General features: G+C 33.0%; 4 protein-coding genes across 4 annotated transcripts; 1 reads left to right on the top strand and 3 right to left on the bottom strand.

The window, feature by feature from the left end:
* The first annotated feature begins 1728 nt into the window (after positions 1 to 1728).
* On the top strand, positions 1729 to 9453 carry LOC134700989 (carbohydrate sulfotransferase 15-like). Its single transcript, XM_063562133.1, has 7 exons — positions 1729 to 2230; positions 3185 to 3395; positions 4362 to 4481; positions 5933 to 6092; positions 7454 to 7679; positions 8239 to 8386; positions 9198 to 9453. Exons 1-7 carry the CDS (start codon positions 2141 to 2143, stop codon positions 9449 to 9451), a joined length of 1209 nt encoding a protein of 402 aa, XP_063418203.1. The 5' UTR covers positions 1729 to 2140; the 3' UTR covers positions 9452 to 9453.
* Positions 9454 to 11274: 1821 nt separating this feature from the next.
* On the bottom strand, positions 11275 to 12912 carry LOC134700955 (uncharacterized). The gene has a single exon (XM_063562099.1). It carries the CDS (start codon positions 12730 to 12732, stop codon positions 11377 to 11379), a length of 1356 nt encoding a protein of 451 aa, XP_063418169.1. The 5' UTR covers positions 12733 to 12912; the 3' UTR covers positions 11275 to 11376.
* Positions 12913 to 13934: 1022 nt separating this feature from the next.
* Positions 13935 to 15168, bottom strand: LOC134700948 (uncharacterized). Its single transcript, XM_063562094.1, has 2 exons — positions 15082 to 15168; positions 13935 to 14740 (listed from the first exon to the last, which is right to left on the bottom strand). The coding sequence occupies exons 1-2, from the start codon at positions 15122 to 15124 to the stop codon at positions 13935 to 13937; spliced, it is 849 nt and encodes a 282-aa protein (XP_063418164.1). The 5' UTR covers positions 15125 to 15168.
* A 296-nt stretch (positions 15169 to 15464) lies between these two features.
* On the bottom strand, positions 15465 to 17056 carry LOC134701000 (uncharacterized). Its single transcript, XM_063562149.1, has 2 exons — positions 16332 to 17056; positions 15465 to 15816 (listed from the first exon to the last, which is right to left on the bottom strand). Exons 1-2 carry the CDS (start codon positions 16789 to 16791, stop codon positions 15503 to 15505), a joined length of 774 nt encoding a protein of 257 aa, XP_063418219.1. The 5' UTR covers positions 16792 to 17056; the 3' UTR covers positions 15465 to 15502.
* Positions 17057 to 25439: the final 8383 nt, after the last annotated feature.

Genomic DNA, 25439 nt, shown 5'->3' with positions numbered 1-25439 from the left:
CCGACTTCGAATGACAAAACAACAACCATGTTTAGATTAACTATGTTACACTAGTTATCTGGAGTAATGTCTTATATAGATATAGGAAGATATGGTGTGAGTGCCAATGAGACAGCTCTCCATCCAAGTAACAATTTAAAAAGTAAACCATTATAGGTTAAAGTACGGCCTTCAACAATGTCTGATGTCTATTCTAAGTAACTTTCATATTACATAATCTTTTTATCAAGCGTTTTTGATTTTACTAGAGAAAATATGCATGGACAAAATTGAAATACCGGTTTATGTAAATGAAATAATGTCACCCAGGTTCTTCGTAACTCGAATAATTTTGCGCGTATCGATCAATCGGAGATTAGTAGGAGATCGGTGGAATATTCTGGTTAGGTTCCAATCCTCAGAAACCGTAAATCAGTATCACCTTTAAACCGTGAATTTAGATGTTCAAAGAAAAATCAGAAGACCAGAATTTAACCAAAAATATGACAAAAGTACAGAAGTTAATTTTCGTTTCGAAATCCTCTAATTAAGCTACCAGGATTGAGAAAAGTATTATTTCTTTTGTCTTTCATCTAATTAACAACCGATTTTAACTGCTTAAAAAGTAAGAGAAAACAAGTTTTCAAACTTCGTAAGGGGGTATTAAACTATAGTTACCCCGAGGTTCACAAGATAAAGAATGATCAATTAATTATACATAACTTTTACCAAAATTTAAAGGAAAAAAAAAATCCTATGACAGTGCACATTCTTCTTATCATCATTGATCACATATGGTGTACGATTCAACTGGTTTTTTTTTATTGGATATGACGCGATCACGTGTTTCAAAGGTTATTTTAAGTATCTGACGACTTGTTTCAATTTCTAGGTATATTGACGCTATGTTTCTAATGGTAGGTATATTGGAGGTCAATATGAAAATGTTACTAAATTTAGATTAACTATAACACACCCGCGAAATAACGGGCATTTATAGTTTGGTTGAAAGTATGTACACTGTAACAGTTGTAGGGAGAATTTTTGTAAAAGATTTTATGTTTGGAGAATTTCAGAAAAGGAATCAAAATTCATAGGTACTTGGAGACAGGACAATTTTTTTAAGCCCCCTCCCTTTTTCAGGAGATTTCAAGAACTTTATGTTAAATGCAGACGAAAAGAATATAAGCCTGAATGCCAATGCAACAAGCAATGAAGTTTAAAAAAATGATTTTCTCTATACCATGTTAAAATTCTTGCAAAATACAATTAAAAAATACACAGAAAGAACATTGAACGTCATTTTCTTAATCATTGACATTATATGTAATATAGAAATTCAGGACCTTCACTAAGTCAATACGTTATACATATCTACCTGTTAGATTATTTTGACACTCCTACTTCGTCCTCGGTCAATATAATCTGAGCAAGTCCATATTCATCGTCAAAAGTCAATAATTTATAGATATAATTTTGTTTGGACCAGCTGGAACATATTTGAATTTAAAACCTACACAGATGCCAACTGTAACAGTCTTCTTCAATGTATAATAGTAAAATCGACAAATATCAGTTAAACAGCTGTTAAATAGACATACACATCTATAAAATGTAAAAGCAATATATTACTAATTTATAGAAAACCACAATGACAATAATATGTTTACCGGTATTAGGATGAACCTGTTACAAATGGGGTGAGTTTTGATTGTTGACCACCATTTTGTAATCGGAGACCATGATTTATTGGCAAATCACATTATCTCTCCCGATATTCGGATCCGAGACCTTTGTGTTACAAGGATAGACCAACTGGCAGAAAAACCCTTACCAAAAGGGGTCGTCGGGGCTGTACGGGATGTACAAGTACACAGCCACTTCCGATCAGACAGGGGATGCCTTGTGTGGAGAGAGCAGTATTGATTTAAAAAGACAAACATAATCAACTGTTAAGATATTTTACCTTTTTAATTTCAGAATTAAAAAGAAGATAGCAATCATAAGTATACTATCCTACCTGACAATCTGTAATTTGTTCTGGACCTTAAACAACGAGTTTTCGAATAATGGAGACGAAATTCCAGTTATTGAAAATGCTGAGATAGTGGAAGGAAAATATAACAAACAGAAGAAGTCACACCATGTAGACATCAATCAAATGAAAAATATTTCATACCCTTTCAGTTGTCCAGAAAATTACAACCCTGACGCATATCCGGGACGTTTAGCAGAGGACATCCTTTGTATGGTATGTAAACTCTATCTGTGACGGGCGCCATGTGTGCAACAGGAACTGCTTTGACACTATTGGGGTATATGGGTTTATTCCTATTTTTTTTATGTTAGTATAAAAAAGTAGATATGGTGTGATTGCCAATGAGACAAATCTCCACAAGAAACCAAATAACAAAGAAATCAAAAACTAAAGGTCAACACACGGTCTTCAACAATGAGAAAATATCATACCGCATAGTCAGCTATAAAAGGACCCGAAATGACAATGTACAACATTTCTAGGTACTAGTGTTTTCTGACTAGTTCGTCATTGTGTATTTTTTATACCATGACAATGTAAATTTTTCTTCGACTTATTAGTTTTGAATATCCCCTCAGTATTTTTCACCTCTTTTTGGTTTAAATTGATACGAGTCTAAATTGAAAACTACGTTCAAACCTATGATTGCGTTGGATAAAAACCGCAATTTTTATACGTGTGCATGCAAGACAAATTTCACTGTAGAAGGGCCTAAAACAGCACATACAACATTTTCCAAAAGAACAAAAAAGTGAAAAAGTATATTTAAACAAAACGCATTTGACTAACAGGTCGAACAACTGATGTTCTTTAACCCTGCTGACTGCCATTGGCGATTGCCAAATAAAATTGATCACAAGATGTAACAAAATGGATCTTAATATAAATTAAATACTAAACAGAATTTTGTTTTTAACTTGTGGCCACGATGATATGCCACAAACATACGGTGTCAATATTTTTTAGTACACCAGATCCGGATTTCGACAATAAATGTCTCTTCAGTGATGTTAGGGATCGAAACGGTATTTTGAAGGCCATATAAAAAGTACCCTCATTTTTATTTATGATGACTATTTATTTGCTTAAAACCATTTTTCATCTAAAACTTGTTGTTTTCTGATTACACTGTAAACTAACTTAAAACACATCATTTTATACTTACAGAAAAGGCCTAAGTTTTTAGAAAATATGAAGAATCCCTGTTGGAATGAGAAAGACAGAATGCGCTGCTTGCCATACTTTCATATTGTAGGCGTGTGTAGGTCTGGTGTAGCGGATCTGTATAATCGAATGTTAATGCACCCTAAAATTGTGGGTAATACAGGACCGCACTCAAGGGAAACTGACTTCTGGTCTTGGAAACGATATGGTCTAAGTAAGTCTAATATAATCGAATGTTTATGCACCCTAAAGTTGTGGGAAACACGTGAAGCTGACTTCTGGTCATGGAAATGCTATGGTCTAAGTTAGTCTAATAAAAGTATTATGACGATTTTGCCAATTTTACAACTACATGTATGGTCAGTCTACAAGAAGCAGTGGTTTGATCGACAATGTGACAACTCTCCACACAACAAGTAACTAGGAAGGTCAACAATTATAGGTCACCGTACGGACTTCAACAATGAGCTAATGTTTCGATTGAGTGTTGTTTGATCAATGTACAGCGGAAAATATTACATGCATGCCTAGGACAACCACTTAACGAATTTATTAACAACTGTTTCGACTCGGGCCGTTTGAGAGATGCTTTTTTTATTTGGGGAAATTCTATGAGGACCTCGATAAGTCAGTTTCAAAATAGCAAGCTTTTCTTAACACTTGTATATGTTGTTTTGGATTTAAATAAAAGAACAAAAAAAGCAAAAAAATAAATAAATAGATCATTGTGCTTGTTTTTGAGATATTAGCCATTGAAATTTTGATTTTTCATACTTTATCATTGACAAGTTAAAGTTCTCAAAAGCTATTAAAAAAGATATTGGCAACAATATCAAACTCCTTATTTTACATGAGTAACCATTTAACTTCAAAAGATGGGAGGGTATGGTTTTTGTATGATGGAGCCAGAAAAGATTTTAATGCTGTCAATCAAATTTTCTTCTTTTTCAAAATTTAAAACTATAAAGTATGGAAAAAATCTGGATTGGGAATATTTTTGTCATCTGCTTCAAAAATATACTTTTTTCATCTATTTGGGGTTCAGAATATTTTATTCAGGAAAAAAAACATAACCCTTCTTTGAAATTACATGGTCTTTTCGTTATGCGTTTAAGAATAACACTTGATTTTTTAAATAAAACTTTTAAGTTTTAAAAGTTCATTTTTTCAATTTATTTAGGTTTCTTCGACATGCAACTTATCAACTATGGTGATTTTTATACTCTGTCAGATTTTAGCAACTTCTTTGAAGGAATACAGAGAAGAAGTAAAGAAGAAAATAAATACGATCTCATAACAGGTATTTAACATTGTGATGTACACAATAAAAGCATAGTTTAGTTAAAATTATGCCTTTTTTGTTCACGCATCGTTGTAAAAATAACGACATTTGATTCGACTGTCATAAAAGTGAGAGGTTTAGCTCTATGAAACCAGGTTCAATCCAATATTTTCTACATTTTAAAATCCCTGTTCCAAGTCAGGAATATGTCAGTTGTTGTCCATTCGTTTGATATGTATTATCCTTTGATTTTGCCATTTGTTTAGGGGTTTTCCGTTTCAAATTTTCCTCGGAGATCTGTATTTTTGTGATTTTTCTTTTTACAGCAAAATTTTACAGCTTTAAATGTTCAGTTTATACAAAAGATGAAAAAGCTGTAAAATTCAAAAAAACTTAAAGAAAGAGTTTTAGATACACACATTAAGTCAACCTAACAACTTTAATTTAAATAATAGTTACATAGTAGAAGTGATATACAAAATCTTATTACAACTATTTGACACTGGACATTAAGCAAACTGTAATAAACCAACCCATTTCTATTGTCAGGCACACGGATCGTAGTGAGACACAAAAACGAATTTAATGAATACATAATTTGCAGACACAATAACCTTCGGCAATCCTCGGTAAAATCCGCTACTCTCCTTCAATCGGAATCGACCGAGTTGAGACGAATGGACACAATAAAAGTATTATTCCCTAAGTGATATTTCATGCAAGATCTTTTACAAGTAGCAGCATTTTAAAATTTGACACAAGAAATATTATATATTATATCACATGAACAAACTTATTCTTATTTAGAAGTAAGAAGATGTGGTATGAGTCCCAATGAAACAACTCTTTTTTTAAATCTTTTTTCTACAGGGAGACGGATTAATATAAGGGAAACCTTGTTTCCGAATGCTGTTGTGATATGTTATCACTGTATTTATATGTGTATGTCATGTACATGATTTTCTGAAATAAAATATGTTTAAAGTAAACAACTCTCCATCCATGTCAAAATGTGTAAAAAGTAAAGCATTGTAGGTTAAACTATGGTCTTCATCATGTCTTGGGTCACATCGAACATCAAGTTATAAAGGTCCCCAACACAATTTAAACAGGAAAACCAAGTCTATAATCTATATCAAAACTAGCTACCAAACTACAACAACTGATAAATAAGTTCACACATGAACGCATCTATTACACGAGATATACCAACTTATTTACAAGGAAAAAAGTACTGCAATGTACTACAACTGCCTTACATTTATTCCTTATACCTAATTGTTTTTTTCCTGATAGGTGTAAGATTAAGGAATTATTCACTAAAACAACCAGACTCAAGCTGGCAGTCATTTTTAGCAGCCGATCAAGAAAGCAGTCACTTTTTTCCATCAGCCAATTTTGATGATATGTCTAAAACCAAAAACAGTGCATGAGACTCAAACGTTATTCAAACATCATATTCATTTCAGGTCATGCCGATGCCATGGATTATTGGCAAGCTTTTGACTGGCGAAAAATACCACAGAACAATCCAAAGTCAACTGTACCTACATATACCACACCAGACTTAATAAAACATATCAACCCAAATATCAAAATCATCCTTATGATCAGGGATCCAGTAGAAAGGTAGGTTATTAAATGAAGGCCAAATTAGTGCCCAAATATCAAAATCATTCTCATGATCAGGGATCCAGTAGAAAGGTATGTTATTTAATAAATGGATTAGACTGTTGGTATTCCCGTTTGAATGGTTTTACATTACTAATTTTTGGGTCCCTTTATAGCTTGCTGTTCGGTGTGAGCCAAGGGTCCGTGTTGAAGGCTGTACCGTGACCTATCATGGTTTACTTTTATAAATTGTTATTTGGAAGGAGAGTTGTCTCATTGGCACGCATACCACATCTTCCTATGTCTACTAACAGTAGTATGATTACCCCTGTTCATGGATTTATGAGTTTTGAACAGCGGTGTGTTGCCTTTATTTATTCAGAAATTTAACAAATCAACTTAGATTGCCATACTTTCATCAAATGAATCATGATCGATCAGTGATGTATGCCTTGTGTTATCTTTATAACTCTTTTTTTTTTATCTGTGCGTCGCTAATGAGTCTTATGTAGACGAAACGCGCGTCTGGCGTATCAAATTATAATCCTTGTACCTTTGATAACTAATATCTCAAATGGTTAATATAATTTTAATGAATCAAGTACTAATATATCTACATTTGTATATGTTGATTTGAAATATCATTCGATGACATATTATTGTGGAAAGTGGAACACGAGATGCTTTAATACATCCAAATCCCTAACTACCACTTATCTGATTTTGCATATAGAAACTTTATTGCAAAAAACATGAAACCCTGACGGGTTAATATGCAAACAAAGTACATTGTATACACAAGTGACAAGAAACATAATACATGATAAATGTTTAAAAAAAGTGAAGTTGATATTAATAACATATATCTATATGTATATATATATACATAATAATTGACCAATGTGGACCTTATTTTCGCAATTCCATAGATTGCTTTATATAGTCTACAACACTAGACAAAATATCTTTATTGGGATCTAGAATAGTTTTAAGTTTAGAGTTTGAGTCAAGCTGGTTAAAATTAGAATAATGGGTTTTAATTCATATATATTATACACACTTCCATATGTTTTATCCTACAATCGACCAACTGTTACAACTGTACAAATAACAGGTATACAAGTAATTTTTTGCTCTATTTTAATTGTACACCAAACAAATTATCCTGTTATCCCACCTAAATGTTGGGCAAGCAGTTATCTGAATATTTCATTTTGCAAAACATTTCACTTTAGGGCTCTCGTGTCGATCCGCATTTAAACTATGACGATTTCTTTGCAAAAAAGACAACGATTTAGATTTGTACAACTTCATTTTCAAGAGTCGATTGTAAATCTCAGGATACAACATTTTAATATGTTCATTGTATATTGAAATAGATTATACAGTCAATATATCCATGACAAAAGATTTATTATCCGGGAACTGGAACCGGATAGAAACATTCCGGATGACTTGTATGTACGAAGAGTAAGTGAACAGAAGGTAGACCCAGAGACATTCGATGAATACGTCAAATCATCGATAGATTTATACACAACATGCGTCAGAGAATACGGAACACGTGGTTGTTTACATGGAATGCGAATATATTATAACAAGAGGGTAACATTTCATAAATTAATAATAAAACTAAGAATGGAAATAAGTCACAGAGACAAGAGTCCGACTGAAAAGCAAAAAATAGCCATAGATCACCAATATAAAGCCTTCAATCCAGAAAATTCCACACTCTGATTTTTTTTAAGAACAATTCTCTTCTAGCATTTACTAAATACACGTTTTTTTTAAGGAAAACATAGAGGAGCAAAATTTATAAAAAGTTTTATAAGAAAAAGTACGAAAGAGACACAGTATAAAAATAAACAGATTGTACAAAATGCACAAGTCAAAAAAACAAAACACTACACAAATCCACTAACAATGATACTAAAAAAAATAACAAATCAACCGAAATTTCTTAAATACCATATCAATAGGTAAAACAAGTTAACCTTCATACCAAAAAAACTGAGAAAATGATATATGTATATATATGAAGACGATTTTCTTTAAATTTTGGTTACAAGTATTATAAACAAATCGTGCATGTAGTTTTTCTAAATTTGTGTTTACATTTTTTTTGGTAACATTTATATCATTTATATATTTACATATTCTACAGCTTCCATTAGTAGCGGGGTTGTATAACGAATTTCTTAAAGACTGGTTAAAAGTATTTAAAAAGGAACGGTTTCTCATAATAAAGTTTGAAGACTACATCAAAGATACCGGTGGGGTAATGGCAAAAGTGTTTGATTTTTTAGATGTTGGTATGTATTTATGTTAGGAACTTAACACCTTCAAGTATTCATACAATAACAGTAATCTCAATTAACATATGCCACTCCTCCTTACGTATTGTATAACTTTAAAGGGTTGTTACAACTTTTATTTTATTAACATCTAGAAAGTGTTTCTGCTATCAAAATATCAAGATTAGATTCAGATTCCACGTTTATTGCAAAGATCTGACAACACGCCGGTCTAATTTCTGTTCTGGAAATATTCCATCAGCCAATGCAATTCGTGTCTACAAATTGGTGTGTCATAATTTGACAAAACCAGAGGATACCGAAAGGTGTTTAAAAAAGAAAAGGACAGCTGATACACACATAAAGACTATTTTGCTGTTCATTAAAAATACATTTTAAGATTATATAGTATCAACAAAGAGCGATTAAAAAAAAGTGTGCGATATGTACATTAAGAGTGCGATACATACTGTAGAAAAAGTGTATCGCACACTTTTTCTACAGTACGTATCGCACATTTTTATATTAAGTCTTCTGTTAACTCTTCTACTTGGGATTATGGCTTGTTTACTTAATGCAATTAAATTGTAGAAAGTAGGGGTAAGCAGGCAAATTTATTGTTGACACTACATAGATAAAACTAAAGGATTCCGAATGCTAGTATCAGAATAAAACCCCACCTAACACTAAACAAAAGCAGCGGGCGTCTTTTAAAGTTAACAGACTTTTGATATTTGTTCTGTTTACATTTTTCGATTCATTGGTTCAATCATTTGACCTGCATTGAGAAGTTATACGTGCAGTCTATCTTAATCAATTTTTTTTCCAGACACTGTAGACGAATCCACCATTACTAAAATGTCATGTAGAAAGAAAATTCACGAGCCAATTTTTAATTCAAAAGTGTTGCCAATGTTGAACAGTACAAAGACGTTGTTGCGAAGATTTTATGAGAAAAGCCAAGTGGAATTTCAAAATCTACTTAAAGAATATCAAATAGAAATGAGTATACAACCGTTGATGCTGAATGGCAAAGCTATTGACTGTTCAAAACATTATATTTCAAATGAAAAAGAACTTTGACTAAACATTATATTTCAAATGAAAAAGAACTTTGACTAAACATGGGTAAAATGTCAGATGTAAAGAAATAATTATATATGTGCATGCGTGTGGATTGAATTTGTATTTGTACATCGTATTATACGTTCCGACAATAAAATGCTGTGCCAAAGACGTAAGATATGAAGATAGTAATATTTTGCATTCAACTAAACCTCGTTGATCTTTAACGAAAATGGAAACAAATTATAAAATCTCTTTGAAATGTTAATAATTAAATTACTTCTAAATATATAAATATGTATAGAAAGCGCACACAATTACGAATTGAAAAAGGGTAAAATAGGCTAATAGAAACCATCTCCAAAAAGTCGAAGGTTTCATTGTAAATTATTGAATTTTGCATATCTGAATATAAATTTATTTTGCTTTTTAATTGAATGGCAGATTTAGGAAGAAATGGACGAAAGACGACGAGTTTTGAATTAGTAATACTTTAGATAAACTTTCTATAGTAGCCCAAGTTGCCCATTTGAATCCAGCTGCGTTCTAAACCAAGTGGTTATAGGAATTTTTAACCCCTAGATGTTAGCACTTTCAGAATATTTTCAACAGAGTATAAAAGATCTGTTAACACAAATTCTTGAAGAATAAAACAACTTTACACAATAAAGGTCATGATGATAACACCACTGTCGAAGTCGACAAAAGTACACAGTTTGCAAATAAGGAGATGTAGTATGATTGACAATGAGACAACTATCAAACAAAGTTCAAATAAAGAGGATCTAAGCCATGTTAGACAACCGTACGGCCTACAACAACGAAAAAGACCCATATGTAGTCTGCTATGAAAGGCTCCGATATGATTTTATTGAGAATACTAACGCACTTATTTATCACAAACCAATGGAATTTCTGACAAACCAATGTGAACTTGCGACAAAAGGCACATTTCAGTACGTATTGGGATTGAAGCATGTTAGAAACCATGACGTCATCCCAGTTTGATGTAATCTGTCCAGGAACAGAAAATGAATATTGCACATGCATGACAGAAAGTTGGTTAACCAAATTTTCTTATCCCAGGCATATATTACCTTAGCCGTCTTTGGCACAACTTTTGGGAATTTTGATCATCAATGCTCTTTAACTTTGTACTTGTTTGGCTTTATAAATAGTTTGATTTAAGCGTCACTGATTAGTCTAATGTAGACGAAACGCGCGTCTGGCGTACTAAATTATAATTCTGGTACCTTTTATAACTATTAACCAAAAAGTTGTGTTGCGAACCCGTGAAGCCAAGTCTACTGGTTATGGCCATGGGCAATGCAAACATTATAGGCATTTAAATGGAGTGTAATGCTTTTTTTAAAAGAAGTCTAAGAATCCATGACCGCAGGCAACGCTGACCTTAGATGGATTAAGCTATTCTTTAGGTCAATGTTGTCAAGTTTATAGCTCTCCAACTGTATGGTTTTCACATATTTGTCTTTGAGCGTTCATGATGAAGTTAAATCTAGAAAAGTCCTTTGGACGTATGTAATTAATAACGTATTTATTATAATGTTTTTTGCTAACCTTGTGTGTGTTCTCCTTAAATATTTGTGTTGTAAAAACATAACACAATTGAACAAAATGAAAAAAAATCAGACCTGCCTGTCAACGAAAATAACTTTAAGACTAATGGCAAAATGTACAAGAGGAATCTCACTTGTCGCGGAGAAACGATATTTGACTTCCTATCAAGAAATGGCATCATTTTAAAATATGTTGATGAAGGACTTTCCAGTTTGAAATGTCCTTGGAGTTCGCTATAATTGTTCTTTTATTTTTCCCACTACTTTCAGATTCATATATTTATTAACTATATATAATTAAAAAGGAAAATATACATGAGATACATTTTTAAAGAACACACAGTCAGAATTTGAATATTAGATATATCAAATGTCCTTGTTAACAAATTCAGCAATGATGACGTCACCAAGAGGTGTTCCAATCCATATGACAGGGTCATCATATTGATAATCAATAGCTAGAGCATTCACTCCGGAAATTTTCGGGCCTTCTAATTTGAACGTTTTGACATTTTCCCCCTTTGAGTTCATGATGTGAATGTTCTGGGGTCTTATTTTCAATGGACATTCACTGCTGATTAAATTGTCGAACTTATCAACGATTAGAGACTTTCCGATCCAGGTTTCATCGGTTGGCTTATACTTTACATATTTCTTTCCAGAAGGTTCGACGATAATTAGATGTCCCTCGTCAGACACACACATCTGACCACTAGCGTTTTGAGTGACATACTTTGGAACTTTAAAAATTGGTTCGTTATCCGTATCGAGCATGATTTCTTGTACAGGCATTCCCATTTCGGAATACTTCACGACTTTACTCCTCTGAGGACCTTCAAGGCATACCAGCAGATGCTCGTCGTTTGTTACGTGAAGACCGAACGTTTTCCAAGGCGATAAGTTTGTAAACTCTTCCATGTCAAAATCTTTCTTAACACGGATTATGGATGATGTTCCACTGGAGCAATATAAATTGCCATACTTATTGACAGCTGTGAAAACTGGTAGAAATTTGACCATGCATTCGTCGTAAATTTGCCCATTTCTCAGAACAAGGAGAATACGATAATTGATTGTTGTCACCCAGGCTTTACCATCGGGTCGTATCTGAATACCAAAAATACTGGATCTGTTCGGTTCCGGTTTGAACCGCCGCTCGACCTCTAATTGCGATCGATATTTTGGTCTCTCTTCACCAGTCGGACAAAAATACAGGTCCTCTTCAATTTTTCCAAAACATGCCTTTACGTCGATAGATGAACTAGAAATAAGTTTTAATGGTTTTGGAAAGTCCATATTGACCGATAATGTCATTCCATCCAATTTAGGGGTGGAATCTTTGATAAATTGTTGAACAATATCATCATCATCAGGGAGCGAACCGAAAACTAGTTTGAAATAATCCAGTTGTTTTTTACATTTTGTACTCTTGTTTTGAATTTCTTCGCAATGTTTGTCCAACTCTTGGAAATCGTTCTCTCTTTTCTTTTCAATATCAGAATTAAGTTCACTTACGGTATCATTGATGCTGGATAAAAGAACTTTCGCCCTCTCTGCGACTTCAGTTTTGTTTTCACCCATTCGCTTATCGTAGGTTTCTTTGTACTTAACAGCCTTTTCTATGTTTTCTTTAATAGCTTCTACTTCCTTGAGCTTCGCATCTATTTTGCCCTCAAATTCCGTCTTCATACTTGCTTGCAGTTGCTTATCGGAATCGGCCATTTTTAACTTATTGCTGTAATTTCTTAACAAAAGTTAAATCAACACATTCCCTGGTGCTGTTTGCTTGTGAGAAGTCTCGTCACAGAATGACTATTCATTAACTCAGGTCGTCATATATATGTACTAACTATGATTTATACAACTCCTCAATTTGACTGTCAAGGTTGTCTGGTAATGACATTATACAATATTTTACGTATATCATTTTTTTGTTTGTTTTTATAAAACAATTACTTGTTTCCGATTTTGTCCGTTTACGGATATTGAAATATACGTTCTCAATTTCTTCTTCCGATAAGTATAATGTGAAGGAAGGTTTATATAGTACATGTGAACAGCTACATGTAGATCATCAATTAAACTGTCTTTTAACCCCTTTGACTTAAGTTGCAACATGTCCTTACTAAAATGCATTTCTTAATTGTTAAAGTGGATCGTCTATACAATTATCGGATAATTAACTTGTCAGCTAAAGTCATTTTTCTTGTGATACAAAATCATTGTTTTAGCTTACTGTTTGGTGTTGAAGACCGTACTTCGACCTACAATGGTTTACTTTTATGAATTGTGATTTGGATGAAGACTTGTCTCATTGGAAATCATACCATATTTTCTTATGTCTATTTAACTTTTTTTTTGGATTTGATTTGAATAAATATCTTATTAGTTTTCATGCATGTAGTAGTTATATAGAAATAGCCGACTTCTACTGGTATATATATATAATGTTTATTCATATTTATTAAACATCAAAAGGATAGCTCTTTACATACAACATACTTTTCATTTCATTCAAATTATTAATGTTATAACTTTATGGAATAGAAATTATATTTTTTTGTATATCGTAAAGTTTATTGAACTATTCAATATCCGTTTAACATTTCATTTATTACTATAGTATTAATAAATGGGTAATTTTATAATGGACTGGTTATATATCCAAGGTCTGTAATAACGGCCCAAGGATTGCTGTAATGGCCCGAGGCAACGCCGAGGGCCATTACAGTAATCCGCGGGCCGTTATTACGGACCGATGATATATAACCAGTCCATTATTAAATTACCCATTTCTTAATACTTTTATTAACCAGTTCTGAGGCAATAAAAATGGAATTGTATATTTTCTTAATTATTTACTGATAACAAAATTTTTCAACAAGGACAACAAATACAGATTGAATTAGGAACTTGTCTGATAATTATTTAGACTCTTGAGAGCTGGAAAAGTCATCCCGTTTCCTCTTCCCAGAAAATATGTTTAGATTTATGACTCCACCATTAATAACAGCGCCAGTTAGAATACTGAATGGATTACTGCAGTCTTTTCTATTGGCAATCATGTTACTTTTACTATTGTTAACAATGCTAGAAGCCTGAGATGGTTTTTCAAACATAGATAGCTCTGAATCATTTTCCTTGTCATAATGAATATCAAGAGTTTTTTCTTGAGAGGAAACAATGTGAATATCATATTCAGGACAGTCACTGGTATCCTTATCTGAATTCTCAGGTGCCGTTTCATTCTGATTGCTGGAACATGGAGGAATGACAACATTTGATATGATATTTGATGCCTGGTCTTGTTGTTTCATAGACGGAAAATTATAGTGTGTGAGTGTCGAGATTCCTTTCCATCCGCCTAGCTGGGCAACTTCAGTAGGTGGGCGCTCTGAATGTAACAAACTGGTTGCAAAAGTTTTACGGGTTGAATGATTGACTTTACGGCCATATAACTGTGCGGCCTCGGCCATAGTTTTCATCATAGTCCCCAATTTGTTCTTCCCAATACATTGATGTGAATACCATACATCTTCCTTAGGTTTGTCCAAAGGTCTTAAATAAAACTTGGATGATGGGTCATTTTGAAGATCTGCTGGTCTTTTGCTGATGTACAATTTTAACATTTTTATCGGACAGTTTGGGTTTTCTTTTTGTTCGAACATTTTAGGTGCTACTGCTCTATAGTCAGAAGACTTGGCGCCAGTTCTCGTCTTAGTTGTTCTCTCTGAAAAATTATAAAAACAAACACATGCTTTCAATATCAAACATCATTAGGACACTGGAATGACACTTTATGCTAAATAGATAGCAGTTTATTATTGTTGTTGAACAAAACTTTAATGGTTTGTGTGTTAACGACACACAAACAAACAGACAGTTGCACGAAATAAGCGTAAACATGTGGGTAAAAGCTTATGTCAGATGAAAATTTGTATCAGGCGTAAGGAGAAACAGACATGAATAAAATTATATGCCCCAACAAGTTATTAAAATTACCTCTGATAAACTGCAATGTAAATGAAAATTTTGTGTACCATATGTGCACAACATGTGCTATGAACTAACCATTAAATTCCACATATTCTTTCCCATTGGAGTCTTGCTTCATAGTAAGGTCTCCAAGAAGGAGGGATGCATGCTCCTGACGACCTCTGAATCTGTTCTCAAGTTATCATCAGGAAACCGTCGGGGGACAGACGGATGGACAGACGGACACTCAAATGAAATCACATTATACCTTGCCACTTTGTGTGACAGGATATAAAAACAAAACAATTTTTTTAATTAGCTTCATTCCATTTAATTATTTAACCTAATTTATCTTGACATTCATTTGTCATGTTTGTAGGAAAATCAAAAACTATATTCATGCTATTTGTACAAATGCAGTACAATGTCTCCTGTATGACACTAAATCTGTTATATCCCAAAACTTTCATCAAAATTGATATAGCACCATGTTTTTTTAAATATTGAAATCCAATATTCAGTATCTATTGTGATGTACAAAAATGTACATTTGTAAAAATAAATTAATGATACCTGAACCAAGCAGCTGTTTGTCATAAAGATTTTGGATTTCCTGTGTGTCTATAGGTTCAGCTCTATTTCTTTTATTCCCTTTTCCCTCTTGTTTCAATTGCTTTCTTTTGGCCTCGAGCACCTTTCTTGAATGGCTGAAATCGTCATTTCTTTTCAAATCCACTACAACTTTATTGTTTTTCAGGTGTCTCTCAATACTATTCTGGAATCCTGTAAGCGTGTCTGGTTCATACTCCTGTCCCTCTTTGTTCCTTACACCTTTAAATAGAAACATAAAAAAAGTGAACATTAACCCCATTCAGCCTGTATCCTCACTCTGTATGTACAAAATTTACATGAAATACAAAAAATATACATGTATCATACAAAAATCAATTGATATCAACAAGAAAACACAGATGTCTCACACGGTAAATTGTGCTATGAAATTGTTAACTTGTATTGAATTTTCATTTTAATTTTCTTATTTTGAATGAGTGTACAAAATTCAATGAAGATCTGACTAGCTGTTTGCAAGGATTCAGCCTACATACAAGCGTAACTTCAGCTGAAATTCAAAAGTTAGTATAGGACGGACAGACTGATATTACAAAATATAAACAAGATGTCCTGAATGATATTGGACAGACTAAAAAATTCAGTATACATGTTCCTATCCGTAAGCCGTCACGAAGCTGGCTAAAGCATGTACAAATCTATTTTATCAAAAATCATTACCATAGTAACATATTTTTAGGAGTCTTTAAGTTGAAGTAAAAAACTTTTAAACTAACCTAAGTAAAACCGGGCTAAAATAGCATCTAGTTCCTTAAACGGAATCATCTGCAGCTCTCTAAACTCTCCTACTTGCTGTGCCCAGGTGTAGAAAGTTTTAACATCTGATCTTGTTTTGTAGTCCGTGTTTTTATTTACATTTTTCCTGAGAAATTCGTCTGTGTCCTCATTGGAAACTGATCTAAATCTACTGCTTCCTGTGTCACGCTGCTCGTGTGTTTCCGTCGGATCACCTTCGTCATTGTTGTTGTTGTCATTGTTCAAGCGGTTTACTTCGATTTCATGTAGCTCGACATTGTCATGGGATTGTTCCCCTTGCAGGACGGAGGTAAGAGCGTCGAACGTCTCCTTCTCTGCAAGCATTTCGTACCTCATTATGTCATGAGACAAAACATCAAGCATGTCTTCGCCATTCTTGGCGTATCTGTCCGATATTTTTGCAGGAACAAGGCCTGCCATACTGTACTGTCGTCTGCGTCTATAGAGTTCCGGTTCTAAATATAGCACGCAAAATGTTGCTAAAAGAAGTTACGCAGTCCTGGACTTGTAGGTAATTCCACAGAAAAGTTGCACAGATCTTTTCAAAACATAAAATTGAAATCGAAGCGGACACTGATGTCAGCCATTTTTTTTTGGTTTTTCAACATTATTGCACGTGCTCATAAAGGACTGGCAACAAATCAATAATGGACCGGATATGAGTCATAATGGACCGGGTAAAAGTCATAATGGACCGGGGTGACTATTTTGGGTAAAATAATGTATTGACACCTATTATAATGATAGGACAGTTAAGCTTATAATTATACTAACCGGTTAATAATTAATACTATTATCACAATTATTTCCCTGGATACCACTTTTCGCGGAATTAATATTATGGCAAAGTGTGCATACATTTCTATTCATAATTCGTTGTACATCGTATGACATGTTTTCAATTTCTGATATAACAAGATCAATATCATGCGTCAAAAAACATTAATGTCCTTTTTAACATTTCTGTTTAGATCTAATTGAAATAAGTTATTGGAATTAAATGTCAAATGCTAAAATCTATTGAATTGCTCAGTAGATTTTTTTTAGTATCATACTTTTTTACTGCTAGGAAATGAAAAAAATAAAGATTTGAGTATAATGGGTAGCCAAAATATAAAATAAAATGAGAATAAGGGGGTACATAAATTAAAACAATAGAGAATAATGGGGTGTATCAGTATAAACAATAGAGAATGATGGGGTGCATCAGTATTAACAATAGAGAATAATGGGGTGCATACATATGAACAATAGAGAATGATGGGGTGCATCAGTATAAACAATAGAGAATGGTGGGGTGCATCAGTATAAACAAAAGAGAATAATGGGGTGCATACATATTAACAATAGAGAATAATGGGGTGCATCAGTTTTAACAATAGAGAACAATGGGGTGCATACATATAAACAATAGAGAATAATGGGGTGCATACATATAAAGAATAGAGAATAATGGGGTGCATCAGTTTTAACAATAGAAAATAATGGGGTGCATACATATAAACAATAGAGAATAATGGGGTGCATCAGTATAAACAAAAGAGAATGATGGGGTGCATACATATGAATAATAGAGAATAATGGGGTGCATTAGTATAAAGAATATGGGAATATTCGGCAGTAAATACATGATCTAGATATGGTTTAACTTATTGAACTGGACGTTATGCGAAGTTTATTTATACTCAACTACCCACTAATACATTTATTTTATTGTATTTATGGTACAAAGTTTTTTCAATTATTACTAAACTAAGGTGATCACATCGAAGTTTTTCATACACGGCCATGACTTGGTTGACCGTTGAGGAATTTGTGTGGTTACATTGTCAAGAGCAATTGCACATGTCACAAAAATTAAGTATATGCACAAACGGTGCTAAGTGATTTTTCATAAACTGACCAGTTTCGATTTATTCTGCCAACGACGAAGGTCCGTTATGGACCGAAACCGGCCAAGCTATAAACATCACGGAGTGCTGTTAATTATGTGTACTTGGAATATACTGTAGTTTTACGTTTTCACATTTTACCTCGCTGATCAGATAATTAACATGGCCTCTATTTAAAGCTAATGTGTGTCGAGACATCTTATGTCAGAAAATCATTACTACAAGTATATGATCTCTAGAGCAGAAATCTGTTAAGGAACACATTCATTGTCGCTCGAAATGTGTTGAGTCCGTGTTGTTCTTAGTTTATATATATAGTGATTTGTTGAATGTGACGTGTCATTGTTTTTGCTGTAGTGAGATTTATTTTGAATCATGGATTGAGTATACAATTTCATGTAGTATGTAATTACACTTAGCTCTTTCTAGTCTAGCTGATTGAAGTAAAGGTTATAGAGACTATCAACGGTCTGCCATATACAATCAATTCTCTCGTAGCTAAATAAAAAAAGGCAATAACTAGTATGGATAACACCGTTTTGCTATCACAAACATTTTCACTAACAGGAAGATTTTAATGAATCAAGTTGTTTGTCGATAAATAAAGGCAACAGTAGTATACCGCTGTTCGGAACTCATAAATCGATAGGAAAAAAACAAATCCGGGTTACAAACTAAGATGAGGGAATCGCATTAAATATAAGAGGAGAACAACGACAACATTCAAATGTAACAAACACAGCAACGAACTATACTCATTTGAATAAATGAATGAATTCTTTATTTGCAAAGCAGTAGTTACATGCTATAGCAACACAATAAAATTGAGAATGGAAATGGGGAATGTGTCAAAGAGACAACAACCCGACAAAATAAAAAACAACAGCAGAAGGTCAGCAACAGGTCTTCAATGTAGCGGGAAATTCCCGCACCCGAAAGCGTCCTTCAGCTGGCCCCTTAACAAATATATACTAGTCCAGTGATAATGAACGCCATACTAATTTCCAAATTGTACACAAGAAACTAAAATTAAAATAATACAAGACTAAAAAAATCCAGAGGCTCCTGACTTGGGACAGGCGAAAAAATGCGGCGGGGTTAAACATGTTTGTGAGATCTCAACCCTCCCCCTATACCTCTAACCAATGTAGAAAAGTAAACACATAACAATACGCACATTGAAATTCAGTTCAAGAGAAGTCCGAGTCTGATGTCAGAAGATGTAACCAAAGAAAATAAACAAAATGACAATAATACATAAATAACTCAATATTAACGCCAAAATATGCAATCTTTAATGACTTGACAACAGTATCGTAATTATATCTCTTCTAAATAAGTCTATTCAAAGGTTTTGTAAGTTGTTAGTTTATGTAACATATTTACATTGTGACACACAATAAACAACAGAGAACAATATAATAAGATATTAGAATAGACAAATGATCAAGGTATTAGATGTTATCTAATCTGCCAGGCAGATTTCAAATATTGTTGAAGGTCGTACGGTGACCTATTGTTGTTAATGTCTGTGTCATTTTAGTCTCTTGTGGACAGTTATCTCATTGGCAATCATAACACATCTTCTTTTGTATATATAAGCATTAGACAAAATCCGATGAGAATAACAAATATAACATCAAAACAGATACACGAATTTGGGATTGAAAAGTACCGTGACACGTCATATAGTAATTGAATTCATACTGAAATATAAGAGGAAACAAAACACACAACAGTAACACAACGTTAAAATGTAACACACACAGAAACGAATTATAATATAACAATGGCCATATTCCGGACTTGGTACAGAACATTTTTCTGTAAGAAAAATATGGTGGGTAGAACCTGGTTTTGTGGCATGCCAAACCTCCCGCTTTAATGGCAATCTTAAATATTACATTAAAATGACAACATAGCATTACAGGACTACAATACAAAAAAATAGGAGAACATATTGGACAAAGAAACACACGAATAATAGCTGACAAAAGACACCAGATTTAAAATTTGATGTGCCAGATGTGCGCTTCGTTCACACAATACTTACTAGTGACGCCCAGATACAACAGGTGGAAAGCCAAAACAAGTTCAAAGTTGACCACTTTCCCTATATTTTCACGCACCGAGCAGTGGAACAACAAAATAACGAAAGACATGATCTACATGTAAACACTTATTTTATCAAATGAGTAATTTAAGAACAATCGTTCTTTCCTTTTCTAGAACATGTAGAACATTCCATGAATATCGCCCTTTCCTATGACGTAGGCAATTGCTCCTCTAAAACATGGATTAAGTATAGTACGCAATAACACTTAGCTCGTTCTGATGATGTACATAATGTTTTTACGTTAGATAATGGCAACAGTAGTATACTGCTGTTCGAAATTCATAAATCAATTGAAAAAAAAAAACCAAATCCGGGTTAAAAACTAAAACTTGAAGAAACGCATCAAATATAACAGAGCTACGATACAACAGAAACACAACATTAAAATGAAACACACACAGAAACGAACTATAGTATCACATTGGTCATGTCTCTTTGTCAGTTTGGTTTGTCCCACTTTGTCAGATACTATAATGATAGTATATACTAGTATTTGCATCCATGACAAATAAAAAAAAAATAGATGAAAAGCTATTTTCTTCTGAATTAAAAATTTTACAGCAAAATACACATGAGTAACTGAATATTTTGTTCGTACACGATTTAAAGCTATAATCATTAAACAAAATGTGTTCTTCGGAAATTAACCAAACCAAACGGTTGTTTCTAGCTGGTTGATTTAGTCGAGTATTTAGTTTTTTTTTTTTTTTTTTGGACTATTTTTTTAATTAACCTTGGAGTTCGGTATTTTTGTTGTTAAAATTATATATCATACACTTTTCGCATGAAAAAGAAAATAAAAGTAATACATTATAAAGACAAGGTGAAAGGTGAAAATTTGTTATGTATATACGAAATGAACGACAAAACGAGACAACACATAAGTACGTCTACTCCGTTTAGATATAGGATGACAAAGAAAGGATACAGGGTATCCATCTATGACACAAAGTCAGCTTTTTACTTAAACTCCTTAATACTAAAATGAATAGGATAACGAGAACACATTGATACACATAAATGTACATTAAAGCATACAATTTCCTGTATATATAACAAAGCTGTTTCATATACATGGTGGGTATGTACTTTTTAGGCTTAAAACACCTAACCGGCACACTGGCTTGCTGGTACGCATGTCCTATGAACCATATGCATAAACACTTTGTAATTTTTTTTGTAAATCATCGGCTTTATTTGATGACTTTGCATGGATTTTATCATCGAGAGAATTGGATCATAAGTAGGTACTTAAGACTTTGTGATATAAGTTTCTTAAGCTACAAAAAGGAAAGATGTAACAGTGGTATACCGCTGTTCAAAACTCATAAATTCATGGACAAATAACAAAATCGGGGTAACAAACTAAAACCGAGGGAAACGCATTAAATATAAGAGGAGAACAAAGACACAACACCGAAACGCAACACACACAGAAACGGACCAAGCATCAGACAAAACACCACGAGAATAACAAATATAACATGAAAACCAAATACATGAATTTGGGATAGACAAGTACCGTGCCACGTCTTATCTCAATATCTCAAAAATAAGAGAAAACACAAACGACTCAACGTTAAAATACACACACAGAAACGAACAATAATATAACATTGACCATCTTCCTGACTTGGTACAGGACACTTTTAAAGGTTGAACCTGGTTTTGTGGCATGCCAAACCGCACTTTAATGGCAAAGTTAAATATAACTTTGAAATGACAACATAATATTACAGGACTACAATACAAATAAAATGGAGAACATATTAGACAAAGAAAAACATGATTAATAGATAACAAAAAGCATCAGGTAACCTAGAGGCTGGTAAAAATGGGGGAAATAACGGAATAAAAAAGAGGTTGGAAGTTTCTTTGAGCTATTAGACTAACTGTAAAATTGTTATACTGTGGATTCATTTATTTTCGTGGGTACCAATTTTCGTGGTTTAAGAAAAACTTGCATATTCGTGGATATTTAATTTCGTGGTTTTGCTGAAGTCTGCATACAAACCTTTAGAAAAAATATCATTCGTTGAATATTTAATTTCGTGGTTTGACTGTGCCCCAAAAATCCACGAAAATTGGTATCTAACGAATAATAATGAATTCACAGTACATGTATATCGCAATGTCATATAGTACTCGTAAACGAAATCCGTTCTTTTTGTAAAAAAAGGATTCCAGAAAAGATATGAAATGTATGCTACGCTATTTTTTTTTTTAAATATTTCAATAACTTTTTACTTTATAAAAGACAAAAGTTAACCATGTTAACTGACGTGTAGTATTCGACAAAAATATAGATACTCAATAGTATAATACAAAACACATAGCATAATTTTAATGTATTAAAAATATTGAAAAAAATCATCAACTTTTAATGCTCTAACATTCCTCCATCGTCAACGCATGGACACACAATGGTACCAGTCCGTAAAGATTCTCGAGTAGGCGGGTCATCTCCCTTGCAATAGACGGGTCATCTCCCTTGCAATAGACGGGTCATCTCCCTTGCAATAGACGGGTACCTGACTCAGCTTTTTTTTGTCAAAGCTGGCAATGATACCAGTCTAGATTCACGTTCAGTACTCAACTTCTTGCTAATTACTTTCCGCCGAAATGACATGACATAAAATGAAATTACAAGAGAAATGACCTATGACTCTTTAACACATTCCCTACTTCCTTTTCCAATTTTGCTAATTCTTCAATACATTTCGTCCATCCCAGGCAATGCATGCTCATTTCAAAAGTCTGCGGAGCAATCTCTTCTCATTATCGATAGTGTCTGTTACTGCTGATACCGGGTAATTTCCTTTTACGATTTTTAATAGCTTGTTCCATATCTTATTATTTTTAATGTACATTGAAATGTGATGCATCTCTTGAACCTTAATTAAAGCAATCCTAGAATTGAGAATAAATATTACAAAAGTACTAGTTTCAAAAACTTGTAAAAAGAAAGAATACAAACAGTTTCATACACCAACTTTTGATTTAGAAACGTTCTTTTATTGATTTCTTTGGTGTTCGGTATTTTTATGATATATCTTTTTTTATATATAATATAAATTGTGTTCACATGAAAATGACAAGAACACATGAAGTATTAAATTAATAAAACAAGGTAACAGACTAAAATTCGCCATTTTAATACAACATGAACGACAAAACGAGAAAACAACATATGCTCATTTATTCCATAAAAATATAGACGAGAAAAGAAAGATCAAGGGTATCCATCCATTACAAAATGTGAGTACATTTACACGTAAAATCACAAAGAGCAGCAAAGGAGCAGTCAGACCTTCAACGGGGAGTAAAACAGCAACTTAATGCAAATTTAATACGGCATACGGTTACAGGCACCGTTTTTTTCGGTGGAATTGATTACAAACTGATGACCACGCCACAACTGTGAATGGAATGAAGCCATGGACTTGATGGAGTGGTATCAAGAAAATAAACCTGGCAAAGACATTTGAAAATCGGCATAAATAATTTTCTAACTTTTTCTTTATTTCAGTAAAGGTGTGTATAGATCTTTTAACAATACAATTTTGTCACTAATGTCATACATACTTTAATAAGGAAAGCATATTGATACACATATATTTCAATTACAGTTAACAATTATCCAGATAGTTAAAATAGTGCTTTTCCGTATGTATAATTATACATGGTGAGTATTTACCCTATAGTCAAATGATTTCTAATCACATCTAACCGCCACACATCTTCGATATTCCTGGGCACTGTCTGTGAACCATATGCATTGATTCTTGTTTTTTTCCTTTGTAAATTATTGGCTTTGTTCGATGACTTTGCATAGTGTTTATCAGCAATAGTATTGGATCATAAGTAGGTACCAGAGACTGGATATGACTTTCCTTTAGCTGCAAAAAGGATAGATGTAACCGATTATATTAAATGTATATGTTAATAGATTGAAACAATAAAAAAGTGATACAATTTGCTTGCAATCAGCACAAAGAATAATAATTAGTCTTTTTATTTCAATATAAGTTATTGTAAGTGTATCAAGTATGTCATGTAGATTTTTTTTTAAATGAAATGCAATATTTGTCGATATTTTCACTGTTCTTCCATAACATATATCTAAGAGGGGAGTAATAATGGTAATCAACCGCGGAGTAAAACAAATATTTCATCTTAACCGATATTGTATCCCATATGTGTTTCTTAAAGCTTTGTTATCACTGTAAAGGTTAAACAAATTTGCATGATACCATAAAACAAGATGGTGGAAAAAAGTAAAATCACAAAAAATACTGAACTCTGAGGACAATTCAATCGGAAAGTCCCTAATCACATGGCAAAATCAAATGACAAAACACATCAAATACGAATTGACAACACCTGTCATATTCCTGATTCCTTGGTACAGGCATTTGCAAATGCAGAAAATGGTGGATTGAAATTGGTTTTATAGCGCTAAACCTTTCACTTGTAAGACAGTCACATCAAATTACGTTATATTTACAACGATGTATGAACAAAATAGACATAATAAATAAAAAAAAATGTCAAATTGACATTGATTTGCACGCATTAAAACCCCAGTAAATTACACAAATTTTTATCAGTGTTGCGGGATAATTATGTTCTGTATTATACAAAGGTTCTTGTACAATTTGTTTTAGGATTGAGGAATAGTGTGACCGAATGACACATAAATTAACAACTATAGGGCACGTTGTGGCCTTCAACAATGATCAAAGTCCATGGTGCATAGTCAGCTATAAAAGGCCCATACATTTGAGTTCGGTTTTAGATTTAAGTTTAAATGATAGATCAGACATAGTTTGGAGATAAATGTACCAAAAGGTTTACCGACAAAAGAGATGAAATATGAATTGTTTTCAGTTAAAGTTCAGTGGTAATCGTTGTTTAATGGCTGTAACATTCGTTAATCGTATTTTTTTGTTATTTATATAGCCGTTAGTTTTCAAATTTGCATGGTTCCATATCGGTTTTTTTGATAGCCGACTATTACAGCATTTTTTTTTGCATTTCTGAAATCCGTGTGATGACCG

The sequence above is a fragment of the Mytilus trossulus genome, unplaced genomic scaffold, assembly GCF_036588685.1.
Source record: "Mytilus trossulus isolate FHL-02 unplaced genomic scaffold, PNRI_Mtr1.1.1.hap1 h1tg000210l__unscaffolded, whole genome shotgun sequence".
Lineage (NCBI taxonomy): Eukaryota > Metazoa > Mollusca > Bivalvia > Mytilida > Mytilidae > Mytilus > Mytilus trossulus.
This window is presented reverse-complemented; position numbering and strand designations above follow the sequence as displayed.